The sequence below is a fragment of the Pygocentrus nattereri genome, chromosome 1, assembly GCF_015220715.1.
Source record: "Pygocentrus nattereri isolate fPygNat1 chromosome 1, fPygNat1.pri, whole genome shotgun sequence".
Classification (NCBI taxonomy): Eukaryota; Metazoa; Chordata; class Actinopteri; order Characiformes; family Serrasalmidae; genus Pygocentrus; species Pygocentrus nattereri.
Window position 1 is genome coordinate 13,368,817 of NC_051211.1, and position 23,727 is coordinate 13,392,543.

Here is a 23,727-nt window from a genome sequence, read left to right on the forward strand (position 1 = left end):
CAGTGATGTTGAAGTCTGGACTCTGAGGTGGTCTGTCCATTGTTTGAAGAACACCAGCAGCTTCTTCAATAAGTGTCTTGATCTTTTCAACATTGTGCTTGGTGTCTTCCCAATCAAAACGTCCAAAGGTTATCGCATGATATATTAAAATTGCATCCATCAGCATTCACGTCTTTGATCAAACCACTAACTCCTCATGTTAAACATCCCACAACATGCACCAATCATCAACTGTGCTTAACCACTGGCTGTTGAAATGGCTTAAAGAATCTTGATTGCTTGAGTGGCAAATTGCTGCCTTCAGTAACTTTTAAAGATCTTAAATTTAGAAGTATTAATCCATTAAATCGAACTTCATAATCCAAATGTTCTGTTTTTGTGCTCTAGTGCAATTTTAGATCTGGGCAGCTACACATCCTTTCAGACTCGGCATTGTCTGCTCACAGTGGAAGGACGAACAGAAACTTGTGGATTTTTTTTTTTTTTTTTTTTTTTATAAACGTGACAAGAGCAGAGCTTGATCTGTTTATGTGCTGGTGAGACAGTTTCGGTGGTCTACCAGGTCTTGCACATTTATTTGGGCCCAATTTCCTCTGTATTTGGCACGTATTTGTATGATGTGTGTGCATTTCTATGAAAATCAAGCTAAAACAACATGTTACCATCATCTGGAATATTTTATTGTCATTAATTTAGGAAATTCTCTAGACTTTATCAACACCTCTGCCAGCAATAAAACTGCGAGCTTTCAAATCACATCCTTCTAGAGAGGAAAAAAAAAAAAAATCAATATTAAAATCAGAGACATTGAGACAGATCTTGACGCATTTTTGGATGTAGAGGAGACACCAGATGTTAGGAAATGATATCAATAACAGGTCAGTTCAGTTGACAGTGCATGTGCACTTGTGAGTGTACAGTAAAATTTCAGCAGATATTACAGGTCTTAAGCACATCACATCACAAGCACACAGATGTGGTTTTTTTTATAACATCATACAGCTGGCAAGTCTTCACAAGTGCTGACCATAAGCCAGGTCAGGACAGGGCGGTTTGCAGCAATTCGGCTCAGTAAGCGAGAACTGCACATAATTGTGAAAACTTCAGAGCGAACCTGTTATTCTAAAGCTACAACAGACTATAATGCTTGTTTTAATGCTTGATTCTAGTTGCATTTTTGTAGATTAATGCAGAACCAGAGGAAAGAAACCAAGGCTTAGATCTCAAGCAGTTAGCATCGAATGAGTTTACTACAAGAACAATAACAAGCTCGACCTGTATAATACATCTCAATCTCATGAAATTAAAAAGGTACAGTTCATAAGTGGTGGGAAATCAAAAAGGTGCACAGCCATTCTGTCAAATCTTACAGAACTAGGTTCTCCCTTTTTATCCCAATCCAAAAGCACTTCAAACAAGCTATTTACAACTTGAGAATATCAGGATCTGGGTTTGCAGCATAGTCCAAGACTATAACCAAATGTTCAGAAGGAAACCTTCACTTAAAATGTAGCTCAACACTTTAAAGTGGGTCATGAAAACTAAACCACAGGCTCTGAAAACTAAGTTAAATAAGTAAATCCACAAGTGCTTTCCACGTTCGCACTTAAAGTACGCCATTACAATCTGATATCACTGAATGTTCTCATAGACTATTTATACATGTTCATGCTTGTTTTGAGATTATTTGATCATTTAAATTGAAATGACAGTTTTACAAGAAGATTTTAACTCATTACAAAAGTCCAGACATTAACCAATGCTGAAAAATCAGTGGAATTACCTTTTAATCTGACTGACATTCAGCTGCAGTTCTCTTCAATAGCCATTCAAAAGCTCCACCCTTCACTTACATTTTACTAAATATGATCACATTCAGGCAAACCACTACAGATTCTTCAAGATGTCATTTTGCTAGCAGTAAAAGCTCTTGATATAGGCTTAAACAACTGTAAATTAGCTATTGAAAAAGGAGTGAATCACAAGACTATGTGTGGTAGGCCATGTGTTTTAAAACACAGCCTGCAGACCGCTGTTGTGCGTCTAGTTTCTTAAAACACGACAAGATGGTAACCACTGAAGACAGGACATGAGTCAGCACAGAGAGTGGGGTCATCAACATGACAAGCTGGAGGACAAGGCTGCACACACACAAGCTGAGAAAATAGTTTCTAAAGATGATCTGAGACTCATTGAGTGATCACACAACAGTATTACAGGAATGAAAAAAAAAAAAAGACTATTTCCAATGCAGAAATGATTAGCAAAAATAATTAGCATTCATTATGAAGTAGCTCTCTTCCAATTCAGCCTTGACTCTGAACGCTAGTTCTGCCACACAAGCAGTGACTACAACTAAGCTGCATTTTCTCTTAGTGGAGTGCCAATTCGGTGATCTAAACCGGTGCAAAGTTTGATTTGTGAGTTAGTGAGTTAACTCTGGCATCTATCGAAGTTAACCCTGAGATTAGCTGGGGGAAAATCCACTCAGCTCAAGACTACTTTTTACAGAAGTTGCCTCACTGATCAACTAATCTAGAATTTTAGAAGAGCTCTTGGAAGTGTTGTCAATGTAACATTCAAATCAGTAACCAATTCAGCAGTCTTGTGGCCCTACAAGTCAACATCTAAGGATAAAAATGAGAAATTCTGGGCTAAATTTAGGCAGAAACGTATACTTATTAGGGTGGGAACAAGCTGAGTGTGAAACTCTGAAACCAATACATCATAGGGGGTGATGGTGCACTCAGATAACAAGGCTGTCGTTAGGCCAAGGCTGTACCGCAAATTAGCATGGATGAAAAGTCCCACCAAAAAACTCCAAAAAACAGATCACATATAGTTTAGCTTTAAAGGATACTACCGGAGTGGTGGTAACCGTTAACAGTGGTTTACTAGCAGATGTTTACAGCCAGAGTCATTCACGTTTATGACAATGAAGCCAGAATAAATACGATGCACAAAGAACTGGCATCTGTTCGGGTAAAGCCAAACAACTGGATTTGCACTTCAGCTACACAAGACTGGAAGAGTTTGGGGAGGGTTTAGGGGGAGTGTATCCTTGCTAGTGCCAAATTTCACCGCAACCCAGCACCAAAAATTGTATTTTCATTACAAGATCACATTAGGCCCCACAGCTCAGAAATCCTATAGAACATAGCTCCCTACTCCCTATATAGTGCTACAGTCATGAAACTGCAGCTTAAAAATACAACACACTAAATAGATGAGCTACATATTGCAGTACACAAGAGATTCAGTCTAATATTCATTATTGACACAGGTCCAGGCCACAGCCAAAAGCAGAGTCACCAATGCTGAAGCAGCTATTTTCACAGGACGGCTAAAGGAGTAAAGAGTGACGTGAGAGAGAAAAGACTGAATTGGAGTGTCTATATACACCTGCTACAGTAACAATGTCAGTAAGGTCACTATGACAATAAGTGCTAGACAGACATGGTGTGGACAAGGTTCGGTTAATACAATATTTAAAAACAACAAAAAAAATGCATGCATGTGTGTGTGTGCCTTGTCTGCACAATACAGTAATCCTGAGGGAGTGTGTGTGTGGGGTGTGTGTCTGGTGTGCGCGTTCAATCTGTACAGCGACCTGTTATGTGTGTGTGTGTATGCATGTGTGAGGTATAGACTGTGCTCTATAATGGGTATGTGAGTAATCCACTACTAGCCTAGTTGATTACAAACTATCCTCTGAATGTGCATTTTCTCCCCATCATTTACATGACCCCACACATCTCCAACTCCTGTCCCCACTCCTCCTGCTGTTCACTTCTGGAGCTGCTTCATCCTGTTGAGGGCGGAGCCAGCCTGGAACCACTCAATTTGCGTCTCGTTGAAGGTGTGGTTGAGCACAATGCTCTCCGAACTGCCGTCAGAGTGTTTCAGCACTGCTGCCAAAGGCTGGAGAGCAAAAGAGAGACAGAAATTACTGATACAAGCGTTATTGTTCAATGCTTTTGCTTTTTTATTCATCAATAATTATCACAAACTGCTATAAACTTAATGAGTAGAATTTACTGCTTTTTCTTTCCATTTTGCATGCATGTGCACTGTGCAAACTCAGCAAAACTCCAGTCATGAATTTACATAATTTGCACTGACAGCAGTGAGTTGTGAGCTGTGTGTCCGAGCAGCAAAAAGTTCAACAGCAGAGCTGTGTGTATTTCAGCTTGATGCTCTGAGCATTAAATGAGCAAACAGCCATGGACTCATGCGAAAGACAGCATTTGTGGCCATTTTTTTCAGGAAGTGTGAAAAGGCATTGGGGTTTGTCTCCCTCTTTGGCAGGAATGGAAAAGGTCCTAAATTTAGTGAATAGTATATAATATCCATATTATTTTACACATCTGCAGTAAAGCTAAGATTAGCCAGCATGCAAATGCAGTGGTTGGCTGGCTGTTGATCTTGAAGAGGACAGAAGAGCTGACAGACCAGAAAGAGCACAGTGGAGTGGACTGACCTTGCCTGGGGTGAAAGACTTCAGACCAACGATGGAAATCTTGTCATCAGGGCGGATCTTGTCATAGTCCCGAGGGTCTGAGAAGGTCAGAGGCAGCAGGCCCTGCTTCTTAAGGTTAGTCTCTGCAGAGGGACACAAGCAATTTGAATATTAGAGGTAAGGTATTGCAGTGGTGATTGAACTGCATTGATCCTGGAATGTTAATTTATTATAAAGACAACAATAATATCCGATGAGATTTGGTCATTTTTGTAGGCAAAATTCACAAAAAAAAAGATGCACTGAATTTCCCATTTCCTGTAATCTAACCGGTGTCAAGATTTTAGTGCTCATCTAGCAGATTACAACCCTGTGTACAGCAATCGATCACAAAAACAGATCCTATATCAGCTCTAGGAGGTTGTTTACACTTTGCATCTACAAGTGTAAATGAAATCTGGTCAAAGTATACGCAAATCCGATCTGGTTATGAAATGTGTTAATGCAAGGTGAAACAAGCTCATAGTGACTTATGTTTTATAATCCTGCAGTCCTGTGCGTAACAGAAAATGATGCATTTGTTGACATTTCAATGAGAAAACAACCACTCAAACATGCTACATGTACACTTAAGCCCTATTTGGACCAAACTGAATATACTTAGGGTCCTGGGATAATTTCCTCTGTTACAGGAGCATATCTGTAATTTTATTGCAGCGCAGATCGGATGTCAGTGTTTTTCTCCCCCTTTCCTTGGAAAAAAATTACAGGCCTACTGTTTTTCACCAAACTCAGCAGCGGTCTTATATTTTAGTCCCATCTCCATGTTTTTTCAGGTAGATTTTACTTTGCATTGGGGAAAGAAAAATATATAAATAAATTTAAAAAAAAAGATTTTTGGCTACATATATTCTACCCAAGTAATTAATGATGAAAGGTAAGATCGCACAGGCTCATTAAAGCAGATTAAACAGCAGCTACAGGTATGAAGCATTACTTTTTATATTAGAACATATTTTCAGAATTAAAAGACTAGTTATATCCTTGTCAGTTCCTTAACCCCTTAAAAATCCAAACTTATTACATAATAAGTAATAATAATTATTCATTAACTACAGGGACCTTGGGCTTGGCTTGGAATGGGGTTAAAGAACTAAAATTAACTTCTATAATAAAATCCAACCCACTAGAAACCTGCTCAACCTGTTGTATTTATTTTTTTATTGCCAACAGTTTTGTCACAGACATGCCCCTGACAAAGTAATCTAATCCCACAGTGCATTAGACTTTTACACACACACACAAACACGAACAATACTCAAATTTTCCCCCCTCACACACATACCATGGATCCTGGCAAAGCTCTTGACGATGATTGCTCTTCCTCCCAGGTGTCGTGGCTCTAGAGCAGCATGCTCTCTACTGGAGCCCTCACCATAATTCTCGTCTCCCACAACCACCCACTGCACACCATTAGCCTGCACAGAAACATGTAAAAGAGAACATCACCCACCGGACTCTGCACTGTCTAAACAATCATACATCAGTTACATTTAGGTTAGGTCAGCAATTAACAACTACTTCAATAAAAGAACAACCTATGGACTATTGTTTTAATTAATCCACTAATAACTGCTTTCTTTAGTCCCTCTCTATGTACTGGAAGCACGCTTTCAAATTCTCTCTTTAACAGAAGCGATTTTAAATCGATTTGTAATAGAGTTGTAGTGTGGATCAACTTGCTGCAACAATCATGTTGATTGTATCAACATTACAGGGTGCTACATATTTAGTAAATGCTGCATTGATAAAGTTTTCACAATGGAAGTTATTGACCGTTTTGTTATTTTATTATCACACTATATGCTTGCACAGTATTTATATTTCCCTGATCTTTATTAGAACCTGTTATACAGCGAGTGACATGACCACGTATCCAGACCCTACAACAGAGCCTGAGTGTGCATACCTTATAGAAGCGAGCCACGTCTGGTACACCCCCATACTCTCCGGTCAGCTGGTTCTTGATCTTGTTGACAGCATCGTTATCAATGTTCACCGCACCAATCAGCAGGTTGTTGGAGATGTTGTCAAGGTGACCACGGAACTTCAGCCATGGCCCAGCAGCACTAATGTGATCTGTAGTACACTTCCCCTTCACCTGAGTGAGTGAGTGAGTGAGTGAGTGAGAGTGAGAGACAGAGAAACCTTCAATGGTAAAATACAGCCAGTCTAGTAGTAGTTGTTGCCAATTTGTTTCATTCCATTCAGTTTATATACATAATGTGGCATGTACCTCGCCAACAAGTATGGATTTAAAAATGTCAAATTTCAAAAGAAAAGAATCACTCTGAATGACTAAATTATACATAAACTCTGAAAATCATGTAACTTTCCTTTAAGAATAGCCATAACTAGTTCAATAATTAACAACCTTAACAGTAGGCTGCATTTTAACTATAATAATATATATACATACATACACATATACACACACATACATTATATCTATCTATCTATCTATCTATCTATCTATCTATCTATCTATCTATCTATCTATCTATCTATCTATCTATCTATCTATCTATCTATCTATCTATCTATCTATCTATCTATCTATCTATCTATCTATCTATCTATCTATACACACACACACACACACACACACACAAGCTAGATAGCTAGCTAGATAGCTAGATAGATAGAAAATCTCTTTGCAAGCAGCCCCACATGTTCTTTATAAAAATGCAGACCCACCATAAACCTAGTATTTAAGATTAAGATAAAATCTTGTATCTCTAAATCGATCATTTTAAGGAAAAGAAAACTCCATTTTAATGTACATTTCACTTTACATAATTTTAATTCAATTTCTCACAGCCCATTTGACAAATTGTTGATACAACATAAAGGGTAGCTGGCATTTTCAAATGGTATAAAAACCAAAAAAAAAAAAAAAATTGCGATGAGGTATTGACAGCATTAACAACCTTCCCAATTCATTAATGTACATCAACTAAAGTCTCCAGCTTCACTCTCCTCATTAGTGAATGATGAAATTGCACAATTCCAATAAAATATTTCTCTCACCTTAATCAACACCTGTAAGTCCTCCAGGTCTTTACCATCCCATTTCAGGAAGGGCTCGAGCAGCTGCAGCCTGTTGCTCTGCGGATTCACATCCACTCTGACTGACCCCCCCTCTGTGGGTGGGTGCTGGTACGTGTCCTCTCCAGGGTCGAAGTCTCGTGATGGCAGTTCATCACCTGTAGGGGCCACCAGCTTAAACTTCTCTCCTTTGGAATCAGTCAGGTAATCTGTCTCTGGGTTAAAATTCAGAGTGCCTGCTATCGCTAGAGCAGTGACGATCTGAGAGAGAGCGAGAGAGCGAGAGAGCGAGAGAGCGAGAGAGCGAGAGAGCGAGAGAGCGAGAGAGCGAGAGAGCGAGAGAGCGAGAGAGCGAGAGAGCGAGAGAGCGAGAGAGCGAGAGAGCGAGAGAGCGAGAGAGCAATATTACATTATCTTACAGTTTGGTTTCAAGAACATCAGGTTATAAAGAACATCATGAGTATTTAAAGTGCCTGTACCAACTTTTTTTGTCTTTTGAGAATGAAAGTTTGATGCAGTGTGTTAGTAAACATCGCTCACTCATCAGTTCATCGGGAGTGAATAATATGATATGCAGCATCACTGATTCCTTTTGTCTGTTCAAACCTCAGAAAAAAATATTTTGGTGCATAATGTGTATGTAGGAAGCATGAAGTTATGTTTTTAAAATCAACCTTTATGACTCATGCAAAAAAGCTGCTCAAGTCTGAACAGATAAAAAGAAGCAGGTATAAAACAAGAATACAAACACTGTCACAGTAATAAAATTTGCTAACAGAAGGAATTTGGAATAAATCTGAACTTTTCCATATCATTTCAAAATAAATCTTTAAAAACGGTATCATTTTCACAAATATTGTTTTCAGCTGAAATTTAGAGGTTAACAGGACAGCCACCTTACAATAGAAGGCACCCCATAAATAAAGTTTTTGTATATATTTAGCTTACTGCCTCAATTAATGCCTTGAACCGATATATCGTAACGGTGCATCTAAATACCTATGGTCTGAAATTGTCTGCTGTGCTCTCATGTGTACAATTCAAAAACCATCAACTTGAAAAATTAACCTGCTGTTTCAAGATAAAAACTGTTTTTTTGGAAATTAAACATCTAAGTGACATGACTGGTCAAACAGCTTATTTGTTGGTTTACAGTTAATCTGTAAATCATTCACATCCTGTGTCTAAGTTGTTTGTGTCTGTACCTCAGGAGAGGTGACGAAAGCGTGAGTGGCTGGATTTGCATCATTCCTGGCAGTGAAGTTTCTGTTGAAGGAGGTAACAATGGTGTTCTTTTCACCTTTCTTCACATCACGTCTGCAAAAGACACACACACACACACACACAAAAAACAAACTTGATACATACATTACAAAGAAACTTGTCTGGTTTTCAACAGGCTACAGTAAAGTAAAGTAAATGAAGACTGAGAATAGTTTCTGTGTACTGCAGTTCCTTCACCTGTCCCACTGCCCAATGCACGGTCCACACGCATTAGCCAGAACCACACCGCCCACATCCCTTAGGATCTTAGCCTGCACAGGTTAGACAAATATGAACACAGGGGTGTACACAAAGTTTGGAATAAACTTTTCAATAATAAAAAACTAATTTATAGAAATGCATACAATCATTCTAATGTACTAGGTCCTGCCTAACAGCTTTCAAAGAATGAAAACGAAGCTAGGGGTACGGAACCAAATAAACAGAGCTTTAGACCTCAAGAATGAAGTTATAAGATCTTATATTATCTAGAACGCCTTGCATTTCCAAAGTAGCAATCATGCTTTACAGCTGATAACTTGGAAAACAAATTCTATAATTACAACATAATCACGTAATAACTTCTTGTTGCTCTCAAATTAATTTTAAACAAAAGATCTAAGAATACCTTTCATGTCTAGCTTATATTTAAATCTTCCATGTACAATTTCCCTGAGCTGATTAATGATTAAATTGAATATCATGATAATTCAATTTAGTGTTGATTTCTTTGTTTTATTATTGATTTAGCATGATATGACCAGTCATTCTAATCTACTGTTCTAAAGTAGTCATTATACAAGACATGTAATTATAGATTATACTAACAGAATATCACCAGTCCATGAACTACACATAAATAGGGGATTCCAAAAATCTGAGATGACTGAAAATGCTTCTATTTTGCATTCTTTTCTAATTTAAAACAATACCACCATAACCATTGGAGTAAAACTTCTTTTGAAGTATTTACTTGGATTCCAGAATTGCTTAGTGTTTAATACATCAAGTTCCTCTTTAGCTTTAATGACTGTACACTTCAGCTGCATTAGCTCCACAAGTTCGTGCGAAAGCCTTATGAGTAGATCAACTCCACTTCATTGGAAGAGATGAGGCTCAAAAACAATCTGACCTTAACATGATCTGGTTTTAACGTCACAAATTTGTTACTAATAAATAGTGCAGAATTTTATAATAAACTAATAAAATATAATAAACTAATAAATAGTGCAGATATTTCTTCATTTTGCTTCACACAACTTAATAAAAAAGAGACATTTGTGGTTTTGTTATAAATGTTTCAAACTTTCAAAAAAAAAATTGTTTATCTCCAGGATTATCAGGGAAAAATAAGTTAAATAAATAAATGAATATCAGATTTTCAGTGTGGTCTCATTTTTGGACCCCACTGTACATACTTTAAACATCACATGGAAAAATGGCACAAACCTGGAGAACCCATGGATATAGGTTATTGGAAGCTAGTCCACTTGGTAGTTATATGATAAATGTATTAACATAAAAAAATACAAATTACAGGGTACGGCTCTGTAATGCGCAAGTGTAATTACTAACTATACTTGGATCACAATATCATTTCTCACAATAATTCTGCAGACGATAATAGTTCCTCTAAATTTACATTGTTATTCAAGCTTAATATACAATTATTATTGTACAAAAAATAACAATATTGTTCCAAACTTTTTCTATATGATTTTAAATATGTATGTGTGAGTGCTTACATATCCATCTCTCTCAATGGTAGCTCTGATCTGTTCTGATCCAGGTGTGACTGTGAACTGAGCTTTGCATTTCAGGCCGCGATCCAGAGCCTGTTTGGCCAGAGAGGCTGCACGGCCCATGTCCTCATAGCTGGAGTTTGTGCAGCTACCAATCAGACCTATAAAACATCAGATCACAACCTATTAGACGTCTGTATGCAACATGATGGCCTGCAATTATGGACTTGAAGTACGACTTAAAGCAAAAAAATAAATAAATTCCACAGTTTTCTCCTCGTACTCCAAACGCATGTACTGGAAGCTTGTAGCCCACCAACTGGCATCATGCAAACTTCATGCCCCAATCACACACTGCTTTAAACCTCACTGAGCTATTAAGTAATCTCAAATTGACTACTGTATGTAGTTTCTAACACTGAATGACCAAAAATAATAAATAAAGTACAAAAATACCACACATGGCTAAAGTACTGGCAGCCACCTTGAAGCCTGAACTCTGACTGTATGTTTGTTCATTTTACGGAGAATTGCAGAAACAAAGTGACAAAGTTCTGGTAAATGGAAAGAACCTGGGGAGCAAAAACAACTTAGTAGCACCCCCACCCCGATGGTAGCTGAGGAGGTAACAAACTAACTTTTTAGTTGATTCGATTACATCTTTTTGTTTGTGTGTGAGACTTAATTATCAAAATTGAGTGAATTACAATTTCCAAGGATTTACTAACTTGAAATAAAAGAATTCCTAAATTTAGTCTTGATCTGGTCAGATCTTAACTTGTACCATAGTTTTTAGACAATCTATTTGGGTATAAACTGCAAAATTTGTTGGCCAATATGTAATTAAACTAACAAATATTTGGATATACAGTTAGGTTTGAGAAGCATATGTGCATGTGTGCACATCAACTCACCCACTTTGATGTCGAGGGGCCAGCCATTCTTCTGAGCTGTAGCTCCAACTTCAGACACTGGATGAGCCAGGTCAGGAGTAAAGGGTCCATTGATGTGAGGTTTTAGCTAACAAGCAAAAAGACAAAATTAGGCTTAAACATCACAGTAACATTTGATGTAGGCATGCATGTCAAATTAATTCAGATTCTCTTGAATAGGAACAGGATGATAATTGATTTTAATAATATAAAAAAACCTAATGATAATCACCGTTTCAAATTTAGATAGTCTGTTTATCAGAATTATCACTTAAATTAAACAGCGTACTGCTTATACTTGCCATTAAACCACAGGCCTCAACAAACACAAAGTTAGAATCTGAACACTAAACAGTTGCATTATCTGGCTAAAAGTATTTGGTGAAAGAGAACTCTCAACTCAGTCATATCTACTATTTAGCATTACCCTTCAGTGTTACTCCATTTATGAATATATTTGTAGGCTTTGAATATAGTTCTACAGCCTGAATATATTTTAGGATTTATTTAAATTGGAGTTCATTTTTTGCAATGAAATTTAAATACTACACTTGTAGTGAAATGATTGTCTATTGGAGCCTTACAACAAATATGTTCAACATATTTTAATAATATAGTCAGTCATCATAAGTGAACATCTTACAGGGAGCCATAGTTCAGTTCAGTCCCCGAAGATGTGTTGAATTATTCATTCATTTGATGTGGGTGCCAAACATTTGTTTACGAATGTAACCCTTTAGTTTTTTCTGTGTATTTTGTTTTGTTAAATTGGCCCCATCTCTAGTCTTCACTCCGTTCATACAGAGTATGAACATTTGACCTACCTCACTCAGGTTGAGCTCAATAAGCTGGTCATAGTGACAGCCTGAGTCAGGAACCAAACACTCTTTATACTCATCGGCCAGCTCAGCAATCTCTGAAAACAACAATAAAAGAATGAACGATTGTGAGAAGTAATGTCGGAACTGAGCTCATTAGTGCTGATAACCTAGTTGATCCTTTTCATTAAAAGTCTTAGCTTTTTTTCCCTTGATGTGACATACAGTGCCCTCCACAAATATTGGCACCCTTGGTAATCTTGAGCAAAATGAGCTGTAAAAAAATATTTGTGGAGGGCACTGTATTTGACTGAAACGGTATCAGGCAGGGTCTCTGAGCTAGCTGAGTGTTTCTGCCTGATGACAGGTGGTGGGAAGGAGGAGATAAAAACAATATTTTGGGTAAAATTAACTTTCTCCAACTGCACAACGACTATCAAAACTTAAGATATTTCAGAGGTATGCAAAAGTTACAACATTTTGATGGATGATGACAGAAAAACTACTTTCTTTCTTTTAAATAGAACAATATGACCATTCATGAAATAAGGGGTAAACAGTCACCTTTGCGTCCGGTTTTCTCCAGATAGGTCTTCATGCGGTGGTTGTAGGGGAACACGGATGTTGTGGCTCCAATCTCAGCTCCCATATTACAGATAGTTGCCATGCCTGAAACCAGCACAAACACAATTCAAAATCCTACTGAAATGCAATTCAAAATCTTACTGAACTGCAATATTTACACTTGGAAAACACTGAAGGTAATCCTAAACAGAAATGACTGCTAAACTGAAGCTTTTCTTTTGTGGAATATTTTGAGAAAGCTGCAGATGGTGAACACAGTAAACTTAATTGATTCTGGGTCACAACGTAAATTTTAAGTGTATGCATATGCACCTGTGCAGGAGATGGAGTCGACTCCAGGTCCATGGTATTCCACAATAGCACCTGTACCTCCTTTCACAGTCAGAATGCCTGCAACTTTCAAAATGACATCTTTAGGAGATGTCCAACCAGAAAGACTGCCTGTCAACTTCACCCCAATCACCTGAAACAGAGCAAGCAGGCAAGAAAGTAAGAGAGGTCATTTAAAATGCCTAAGAAAGGATAAAGGTCTACAACTGCCTTCTAAGCCTGAAATTGAAAGTGAATAACATGCAAATTACACTTCAATTGAAAGGACAAGAAAATTAAAAAGAAGGAGTTCCAAGGGACACAGGTGAGGGTTTAAATGGAGCTGGAGATGATTTACTTATGATCGCACTCACGTTGGGACATTTCAGCTCCCATGGAATTCCTGCCATGACATCTACGGCGTCAGCTCCGCCCACTCCAATGCAGATGGCCCCAAGACCACCACCGTTGGGCGTGTGCGAGTCTGTGCCAATCAGCATCACTCCAGGGTATGCATAATTTTCCAGGATAATCTATACAGAAATAAATATTTTAACACATTTCTTTAACGCCAGGTGAACAGCAAGTGTAGCAGTAGAGTAGTAACGTGGGTACAAGTGCATGTGCAGCTCTATGTATTTCATGGTAATTTCTGTATGTGCAGAACTGCAACTTTCACAATTCACAAAATCAGAATATTATTCTTTAGAAAATGATCCAATACATTTCTAAAATTTCTCCACAAGACACAGTAAATGTATTAATAACTTTCATTAATAAGTTAGCAGAATGTCTGCTGCTTAAAGATCCTCTGCACACAAAACCATGTTTTTTATAAATGGTTAACTCCTCTTGGACAGCCTATTACAATTACATAGTTTGGCATGTATAAAATTTGGTATCAAATGCAGAGTTCACATTTCCATTGCAAACACAAGGTTTCTAAGTACTTCCATGAAAAAAGCACTTCGTGTAGCTACTTTGGGGGGGTGGGGGGGGGGGAGGGGGTAATATATATTTTTTGAGCCTGTCTCTCGTACGTGGGAGTTTCTGTCCAATCACCTTGAAGTATTTCTTTACACCTTACAAATACGCAAACTAGATAGAATGGAAATACGTCAAAGATGATACGTGCTGTTCTTTTTGCACAATTAGTTACTTTTTGGGCACAACATGACCTGTTATTTACTAATTGCCATTTTATCACAGAGGGGGGAGAGACACCCTGGATCCTTAAACACACGTTAATCTAAAGTGATAAAACCTGTAGTACAAGCTAAGCAAATCAGTAAATGTGTATAGAATATACACACCAATATCAGCAAGTCAGTAGATACATGTACCCATATATATATATATATATATATATATATTATATTTTATTATTATATATATAAAACACACACACACACACACGTGATAAATCTAACATGGTGACAGGAAGTTTCAGCTATAGGACATAGCTGTGCTAACGTAGCTAACTTAATGTTTGGGATAGCTGGATTGCACAGTTAGCAGTAAGGATGAGTCAGAATATTTGAGTCATGAAAGCTCAAAAAACAAATCTCAGAGGGTGTCTGATGATATGCAATTAAGCATTTCTAACTGTTCTCATAGATAAGCACCATGAGATGTCCGAATGCCATCTTAAACTATCCTTGGTCAAAGAATTTTTTTTTTTAAAAAAAGACCCAAGGATATTCATTGTATATTTGAATAATATTGTGAAATGCCCAACCCTAGGTAGCAGTTAGCAGATCAACAATGGTGTTTTGGTTTTTTTTTTTAAACTAAGACATTAAAATTTCTATTTTACATCTACCTAATAAATTGTAAAATAAGGAGTCAGTTAAAGCTGTGGCATGCTGGTGTAGCTAAGCTAGCAAAAAAAAAAAAAAGTTTTCAATTTACATAATCATGCAACATAAGTTACATGAAACAAATTTGTATATTTATTAAACAAATACCTTAACATTTGCAATGTCCCTTGTCAGCTGTGATTTGATTAAACATTATATTGAGTACACCAATGTGTCTGAATAATTATTTACATAACAGTAAAATACAGACCATAAACACAAACCAACCATTTCGTTGGGAAGTGGAAGAACTTTATTTTGTTGAAATATTAGAGGATATTTATATATACACACATACCTATTAGTGGATTGAACGTTATTCTAATCAAGCCTAACATTCTAAAATTGAAGTCGTAGCACAATAACCTTGAAGCTGATGCATCAATACATTTATACCTCTAGTAGTTAATCTCTTTGTGCAGCTGAGTGGTAGACTGTGTGTGATCTCCAAAATTAGGCACATTTAATGGAGCTGTTTACCTGGTGAATGATTCCTGATCCTGGTTTCCAGAAGCCAACACCATACTTGGCAGCAGCTGTAGCCAGGAAGTTATAGACTTCCTGATTCACTTCCTAGCAGCCAAAAAGGAAATAAGTGCTTTTAGTTCACAACATATGATTTACATGAGTTGGTAAATTCAACCACTATTTCCAAGTCACTTCCTCAAACATAAAGGTCACCAAGTTTATCAGGCCTCATTCAGAGGGAGAGCACTGATCTGGGAGCAGCTCTCCACAGCATTACGTCCTGTTCATTACAGTATCAAAAGCACAAACACATTTTTGAGCAGTGATGCACTGAAATGCCGTGTATGAAATCACTGGTCTGGTGTATTGCAGAGATGGTCATAAAATCTCACATGTAGAATCACTTTATGAGTAAGATCAACCTCAGTAAACCCAGTTTAATGCCTTAAACAAGCATAATAAAATAAATATCTCTGGTTCTTAAATCTGACTGGCTGAGCCATTGTAAACATATGAGGTACAAACAACCATATAAATCCAGAGGAATTTCACCAATTCCCTGCATCATAAAAAGGTTGAAATGTAAACAGTCATTCAGTGATCTGAGGTGATGTTAACTTGCTCTAGAATGTAGTACAAGTTTGAATTATTCACAGTGGCAGTGATAAAAGCCAGATGTCTGAAGTTTAATGCCTCTATAAAGCTACCTCGCTAAAAGAAATGGTTATGAATACACTTAGTCTGATGCCTAAGGCATTGTTTTACAGTAGTTTGGAGATAAGCTTTGGACCTCAAACTTCTTTTTGGTGGAGAGGTACATGCAAGGTGTCAAAGCAATATAGTCCCCAAAGAATTTTTCCCCAGATTCACCACTATTTTACCATTATGAACATGACAAAAGCTTAAGAGAAGTGTAGATGATCATTTTGGACAGCACATAAGATGCCTATAATTGTGTAGACACTGCAACCCCTGGTTCCTTTCACCACCACTGTTAAGACATTTTGAGTCGGTAACTTCCTTTACAAATTATCTTCATAGCGAACCACCTCAGATCAAGACACATTCAATGACTTTGCTTAAAAGTAGGAAAAAAGACATTAAAAATAAACAAAAACAGCAAAATTTCACTTTAATGTGCCATGTTAAGAGCTTCATTTAAAACCAGCTACATAACCATCCTGAACTTATACAGCTAATCTGAAAAAAATAATCCACATGACTGTCCTATGTACCTTTGCATTGAGGAATAAGATGCAAAAAGTTCAAAGTTGGACTAAGCCGTGTGACCTAATCCCAGATATTCTGTCTGATATTTATATCAAACACAAAGGTCAACAAAAACTTTGAACTTGGTGCTATAACCCACTAAGAGGGGGGTTGTTTAGTGTTAGTTATGTAAATAACAAATAATATCAGCATATATGCTTTGCAGAAGTACTTTTTCCACACAAACAGCCTGTTCACGCCTTGCATCATGGCCAGATCACGTCTTGACAAACAAGGCGTAAATACTTTTTTTTACAAAAAAAAAAAGTTAATTTCATATCAGTACAACCTAATATTAGCCACAATGTGATAATCACTTGGAAGCAAAATCAGTAAACTGCCAATGCAGCTCTTTCTATTGATAATTTTCATTATTAAGAAGTGCAATCAAGTTGGTTCTGTTTCCTAGTAGTGACCATAAGTTTAGTGTTTCTCAAGCATCTCATCTTTTGTTTGTGTCTTCAGTCTTCTGGTTCATGATTCATCTGATTGTATCCATCCATTTGTTGCTGGATTTTCTCTTCCTCTTTTTCATCGACAATGTTTTTCTCTGAATATGTGAAAGATGAGGCTTAATTTGTTTAAGGATCTATTTGTTTGTTTTCTTCATCATAGTACTCAGCCTCAACCAACACCAAAACTTAAAAGCCATCAAATTTTTTCCCGGTCATTTGTTTACTGCTCAGATTTAACACCCATATAGGACTAGACTTTGATCTTTGTAGAGACAAAGTGTTGCATTTGAAGATCTGTACTTTGCAATGCTGCATGAAATAAGCATAAAGACAATTAATTTGTTCACCAAATTCATTTATATGACAATTGTTAGCAAAAATGTAATGACTGAGCTGCCTAAATATAACAGTTTAATTCACATACACAGTCTAACATTAGCTCTGCAAAATTGTTTCTATCATTAAATGAACAGAAAATGTATTCTGTTCATATCAGAATGCAACTTTTGGCTGTGTAGTTCATTTTCTCTCTTTGATGTTTGCTCCTCTCTTTTCATGCTGTTGTCGTTCCCTGTTGTATCAAAGGACTTCTATTAATCATGGTACGGCCTCGTCTTCCATTTTTCTCATGGTACTGCGGTTCTATTGCCTCCAGTATCTCTGTACTTTTGCTGTTCCTCACTCTGTGTTTAGACAGCAGGCTGTTCTCAGGTGTTGCATTTCATTGCATCACTGGAGTCCAAGGTCTACCGTGCCTTTTCTTAAAAACTGGATATGCCCAATGGGACTATGCGAGCCTCAGATTTAAGTGATGTGTGAACTATACAGACAGGTTTCTTTAAAAGCCTAATAACTCTCATAATGTCTTCCAATCAGCACATGAAAACACACGGTCCTCATGTTCAGAAGATCTATGGTGTCAAAAGTTTAGTCTTAGCCCTGATTTGAATAACATTCACGCTAATTATCAAGCTCTTTTCTAGCTCAAACACTTTTTTGCATAAAGCTACCATGAGAGGAATAACAACCAATTCAGATTCAACTCGAAGTAATTTTTAAAAATTTTAAATTTATTTATTTATATTTTAAATCTGCATTACACTATTTCTGCTCTACTTCAAATGTAGTCGACCAATCAAGACTTGTATGGTGTCTGAAGTTTACTTGGTTATTTTTTTAACAGGAGCTACATTGTTGATGAAGTATTGAAAGTTTGTACTTTTAATTCTTAGATAAGGAGGTACACGTATATCATGAGACAAAACAGTTTCCAAAGAAAACATCTCAAAATGTACTACTATTATAAACATTACACCAAGGCATATGTAGGTTCAATTGTCTTTAAGGTAGTAAAAACGATGGCTATATTTGTGTTGTAGGCATCACAACCCCTGGTTCCTACCACAAACACTGCAATGAGTCTGAAATATATGCTATTTCACCCTAAACCAATCTAAATGATGCTGTTTAGATCCCAATGGCTGATTCATGCAGGAATTTAGAAAAATCTGTGCGATTCCCTTTTTCAGCTTGTTGGTCAAATTTGCTGAAATAAAACCAAGTGAGCTGATGGTACTACTAATTATCCTAAGATCATGTGTGTCAAACTCTACAGTGTCCCACCTTGGCTCTCTGAAGGTCCTGAGCTCCACCGATCTGGGCCTCTATCAGGTGGTCACAGTGGATGGTGGAGGGTACGGCCACTCTGGGGAGTCCACTGCTGATGAACTGCAGCATGGCCATTTGTGCTGTGGCGTCCTGCATGGCCACCCGGTCAGGCCTTAAACGCAAGTACGTACGGCCTCGAGCAATCTCCTGACCTACCGGGTCATCAAGGTGACCGTACACAATCTTCTCAGACAGAGTGAGGGGGCGGTTCAGTCTAACCAGTGAGAGATTTTATAAATAAAAAAAAAAAAAAAGAGGCAAAGACAAATGAATGAAGATGCGGCAGGGAAGAGGATGATTCATAACTGACCACAACAACTGCTCTTCTAATGTCCAAGTTATGTTTTAGCGGCTCTTTAGGGCCATTTTGTTCACTTCCATTGTATACACCACACACAGTGAGCGAGACTCTTGCCTGCGTCATACAACGTAAGCGTGATTTTTCATAAAAATAAAGAAGGAAATAAAGATTAATCCTCCATTTCTTCTGACTTGAGACTTTCACTTAAAACTGCTAAACATTTGAATGCAAGTCCATTCGGACAGCACCTGTTCACTCATAAATCCCACCCAAATTCTAAGAAAAACCATGACCGTGTGATTTATTCAACTGTCAACAGCTGGAACGAACTGTTGGACAAAAATAAACTGACCATTCTAAGGACCAAGATATTCAGTAGTGCACAATTCCAGTCCTAGATAGCTGAAACCCAGCACAACTTTTTGCCCTACCATCAACCAAACCTGGTCGCTAACTGATGAAGTGATTCAGCGGATAAACCATGTAATGCATCTCTGGGCTAACAGACATAAACTAGCCAAGTTAAGTCAAACCCTAGCATCCAGCCAGGCAAGACTACAGTAATTCTAGCATTACATCCACCAGCCAGTGAATCTTGCTCGTACACGAGTTAGAATCTGATTTGGCATACTGCTGATTGCTGGGCTGTTTTTAAAAGGTATTATTCCATCACTCTTAGCCATGTTAGCATGCCTGAGATGTACTGCTTTAATAGACATGCACAGAATGGTAGTTGTTGGAATTCCAAGGGCAGGGACTGACCTCTTGCGTACGATGCTGATGTTGTTGAGCAGCTTCTCATAGTTGACGGCAGAGCCAGCCTCAAAGCGGCTCATTGCCACACTCGCTTTTGCGCTGAGGGCAGCAGATACATGAAGTCGTCTGGCCCCATCACCCAGGACAAGCTAGAGAAAGAGAGATTTTACCAACTGATTCAAAACATTTACACGTGAAGCATTTATGACCATTTTCTGGATGTGAAAGAGGTAGTCATCATTTAGAGCTGTAAAAACACATCAGATCTTAAAGTGGTAAGCCAACTGCATCACTTATGGTCAAATATAACCATTTAATATTCAATAAAATGCGCACATTTTGGCCAAAATACAATTCTTTAGAATAGAATCATGTGAATAATTGTATCATCTCAATCGTTTTATGTGCACTCTGAGCAATGCAAATATTTTCTTGTTTGAAAATTTAGTCTTGCTAATATATTGTGTTGTGTTGGCACTGTCACAGTTTGCCCTTTTTTGCATGACTGGTATGTCTAAAGATAATTACTTTCATTTAAGCCACACAGAGGTGTAATGCAAAAACAGTAGTCCTAGAAGCATTGTCATTTTTATAACTGCTGTCCCAGGTATTTTAGTCCTCTCAGTACTCGTAGGCTGAGGCCCCCTTAAGGCCTCTGGCAGTCAGAGGCTCGTAGGCATGGGCCCAGTCAGTACTCCATCCCTTTTAATTAAATTACAGTAAGTACTAAATTAAACCCTCTTTTAGAAGAAATTAGACATAGTAAGTTTCTCACAACAAAATGTGCCATTGCATAGCATAATGAGTGCAATAAACTATAAAAAAAAGGAAGAGGTGATTCATTTACCACAGGTATGAACTGCATGTGACAAGGAACGCTCATAAACTCATAAACTTTAAAATATTCACCCATGCTGTTTATTTCAGCGCTATAATCGTTCAGTACCACTAATTACCAAACCCTTCCTTCCTTGTTGAAGTGGGGGGTGTTTTGGCAGGAAAACACAAAAATGTGCAAGGCAGGGGGTCCTCCATGACCAGGCTTAGGAGCCACTACCTTAGGTCACTGTACAAACATTTAAATTCTTTATTTCACTGAAGGAGTCATATTACAAGATGTGTCTCAATGTTCCAAGCTATTTTTTCCCCCCAAGGAAGGTCATGGGAATGACCCTGAGACCATCACTGACAAGGTCATCAGACCAAGGTCAAATAGACCAAGAAAAGCCACACATTCTTTTGTGATGGAAGCATTTAACTTTAATTTAATTCCAAGTTGAGGTGCTTTTGCTGTTACACGGGTACGAGAGGCATATTGGTGTCAATGTTTCTCCATCCAGCTCTGATTTCATAGTGTTTCTTTCTACACAATATACACCCATTACCTCTCTAAGCTTCATCATCACCTCGTTTATTAGATGTTCTTCAAACTTTATTCAACACTCATACACAGTCACTGTCAGGCAAAACCCCTGTATCTTCAAAAAGATAACTCCTTAACTTTTAAGGTTAATTAATATAACATGCTTTGCTTTCAGACTATAATGTACTTGCACATTTGATAGCTTCTCTTTTTCCTTACTTTAAATTTGCTGTAGGACTGAATCCCAAAAATGTGCTACATAAATAAAACCCAAGGTTAAAATGGCTGCAGTAGAGCAAGAGAAACACTAAAATGTGCAGTATGCTCAGGGCTCAATTCGGGGGGTGCAGAGAGGATGCATTTATGTCAGTCATTATGTGAATTATTACAGTTAAAGATCTACTTATGGCCAATATGACAGTACATACAGTTGCAGGGATAAACAGTCATAATACAGACATTTCTGAACACTGTATATTCTTAGTACTTGTAGAACACTGGCCAACTACATGTTTCATTATAAAGTGAGCGAAATTAATCCTGTTTGCTGGATTTAGTGCAAGACAGTATGCAATAAAAATCACTGTATTCAGTTTGTGTAGTACATTTCTTAAATGTACCGCTACCCGTTCTTTTTCCCCTCATTTTTAACTGCTCAGACGTCTGAAACTGATAAAATATTGAGAGATGCAGTGTGTAATTAAAACGTCTAATTATCGCGATAAGTCATAACGTCCACCTACAGGCCTCCTATAACTATAAAGAACGTCAAACCTGGTCTACACGAGCAAAAGTAAACTCTAATCTCACTCTAAGGCGAAAGAATCACAGGAAAGGGTCATATTTAAGTGTCACAGCACCAGTTGATAGCTGTCCAGCTGTTTTGGCCGCGCTGTCCATAAAAGCAGAGGCTTTATTTCCCAAACGGCAGACGACTCGGCCACAATCAATAGGCATATTGATGAAGCCGGAGATTTTTTGGTTTTAACACAGCACTAGAATAATCCCAAGACCTTAATTAGATTAAAACGTGAAGGTCCGAGCGGGTAAAACAGCGAAACGCTGTCGGTTCGGCAGCAGCGGCGGCGGCGGCTCTGCGGGTCACGGTGACCTGAGCACCACAGCAGAGGAGAAAACACCGCTCACAAACGGCTAAACCCCTTCCTATCGGCGTCTAGCGGCAGGTACACCACATTAAACTGAAGTTTCACTTTATACCGTCAAGCCTCGGCCACAGGAGAAACATTTTAATCCGTAAACTTACCCTTAATCTACTGACAGTCATACAGTAGGACGCCATTTTGCTCCCTGACAAAGATGTCGCTGGGCGGTGACGTCAACGGGCTGCTTTAAATCCTCTGCATTCCCAAAGTCCTCGCAGATGTATAAACATGAACAAAGATTAATAAAGTGTTCATGGGTTTTTCTCTTCCATTCATGGTGGCACAACCGACTTTTTAGCTGTTTTACATTATAATGGTTTATTGGGATTATTTTACGAAGAAGATCAATCAAATGTCTTAATCCTATCCACTCAGCTGCCAGGTCAGTTGACCAAATACGAGCTACTGCACTGGCATAATTTGGTAATCACACTGATAAATTTACACTTTGCAGCTTTTTACAGCTTTTATTTTCAATTCAGGCAAATGCAGCCACATATAATAGTGTGCTTGGGTTAAATCGGTTATTATGCCTATTAAAATCTCTCAAGAACAACATTTTGTTCACCAGAATTTGTAATTATATAAACTAGGTTAGTAATTCAGCCCCTTCTGTCCTGGGCTGGGATGTAAATATTTGGGTATTAATAATACAGAAATTAAATATCCGTATTCAGATATCTGTACTGCCTTTTAAAATGTAGTAGTCAGAATAGTCTTACTTTTTTCATATTCAGGAGAATGTGTTTAATTGGAATTACTCGAAATAAATTAATTAACTTTTTACAACTTAATAAATAAATAAATAAAAACACGCACTCAAAAAGAAAAAAAAACATCCATGCTTGTTTGTTAACTATTTTAAAATCAGAGCATGGCGTGTTGTTAAGAGGAAAACAACAAACAGTTTATGTACAAACACTGATGTTCCTGCTAAAGCCTGAGTAGACTGATAAATCACTGTGATAATCAGTTATTAATCTCAGTGTTACTGAGCTCTTTTGAGGCACAATCACACTGAACCATCTCAGTAGACGACATGTTCAAAAGCTTAGTGAAGTGAGAAGCTTAGAATCAACATTTTTATTGGACTCAATATGTATGTTTTGTGCCATTATGATGGCACATATGTGTCATTATCTGCCAATCACATTAGTACCAACTTTATAGTCTAATTACACATCGCTAATGGGGTATGGTGAATGATTT

General features: G+C 37.7%; 1 protein-coding gene across 1 annotated transcript; it reads right to left on the bottom strand.

Annotated features, from left to right (window-relative positions):
* Positions 1–658: 658 nt before the first annotated feature.
* Positions 659–22,674, bottom strand: aco2 (aconitase 2, mitochondrial). The gene is made up of 17 exons (XM_017717331.2): positions 22,620–22,674; positions 19,999–20,141; positions 18,891–19,149; positions 15,556–15,648; positions 13,591–13,749; positions 13,220–13,370; positions 12,887–12,991; positions 12,329–12,420; positions 11,487–11,592; positions 10,576–10,733; positions 9,029–9,102; positions 8,773–8,884; positions 7,550–7,828; positions 6,429–6,620; positions 5,805–5,937; positions 4,481–4,602; positions 659–3,921 (listed from the first exon to the last, which is right to left on the bottom strand). Exons 1-17 carry the CDS (start codon positions 22,653–22,655, stop codon positions 3,787–3,789), a joined length of 2,349 nt encoding a protein of 782 aa, XP_017572820.1. The 5' UTR covers positions 22,656–22,674; the 3' UTR covers positions 659–3,786.
* Between the last annotated feature and the right edge of the window lie 1,053 nt (positions 22,675–23,727).

Coding starts and splice junctions, on each gene's coding strand:
- aco2 (XM_017717331.2), bottom strand. CDS start 22,655: ATGGCGTCCTACTGTATGACTGTCAGTAGATTAAGG. Junction 8,885..9,028: donor TGCATTGGGCAGTGGGACAG/GTGAAGGAACTG, acceptor TGTCTTTTGCAG/ACGTGATGTGAAGAAAGGTG. Junction 6,621..7,549: donor ACTTACAGGTGTTGATTAAG/GTGAGAGAAATA, acceptor TCACTCACTCAG/GTGAAGGGGAAGTGTACTAC.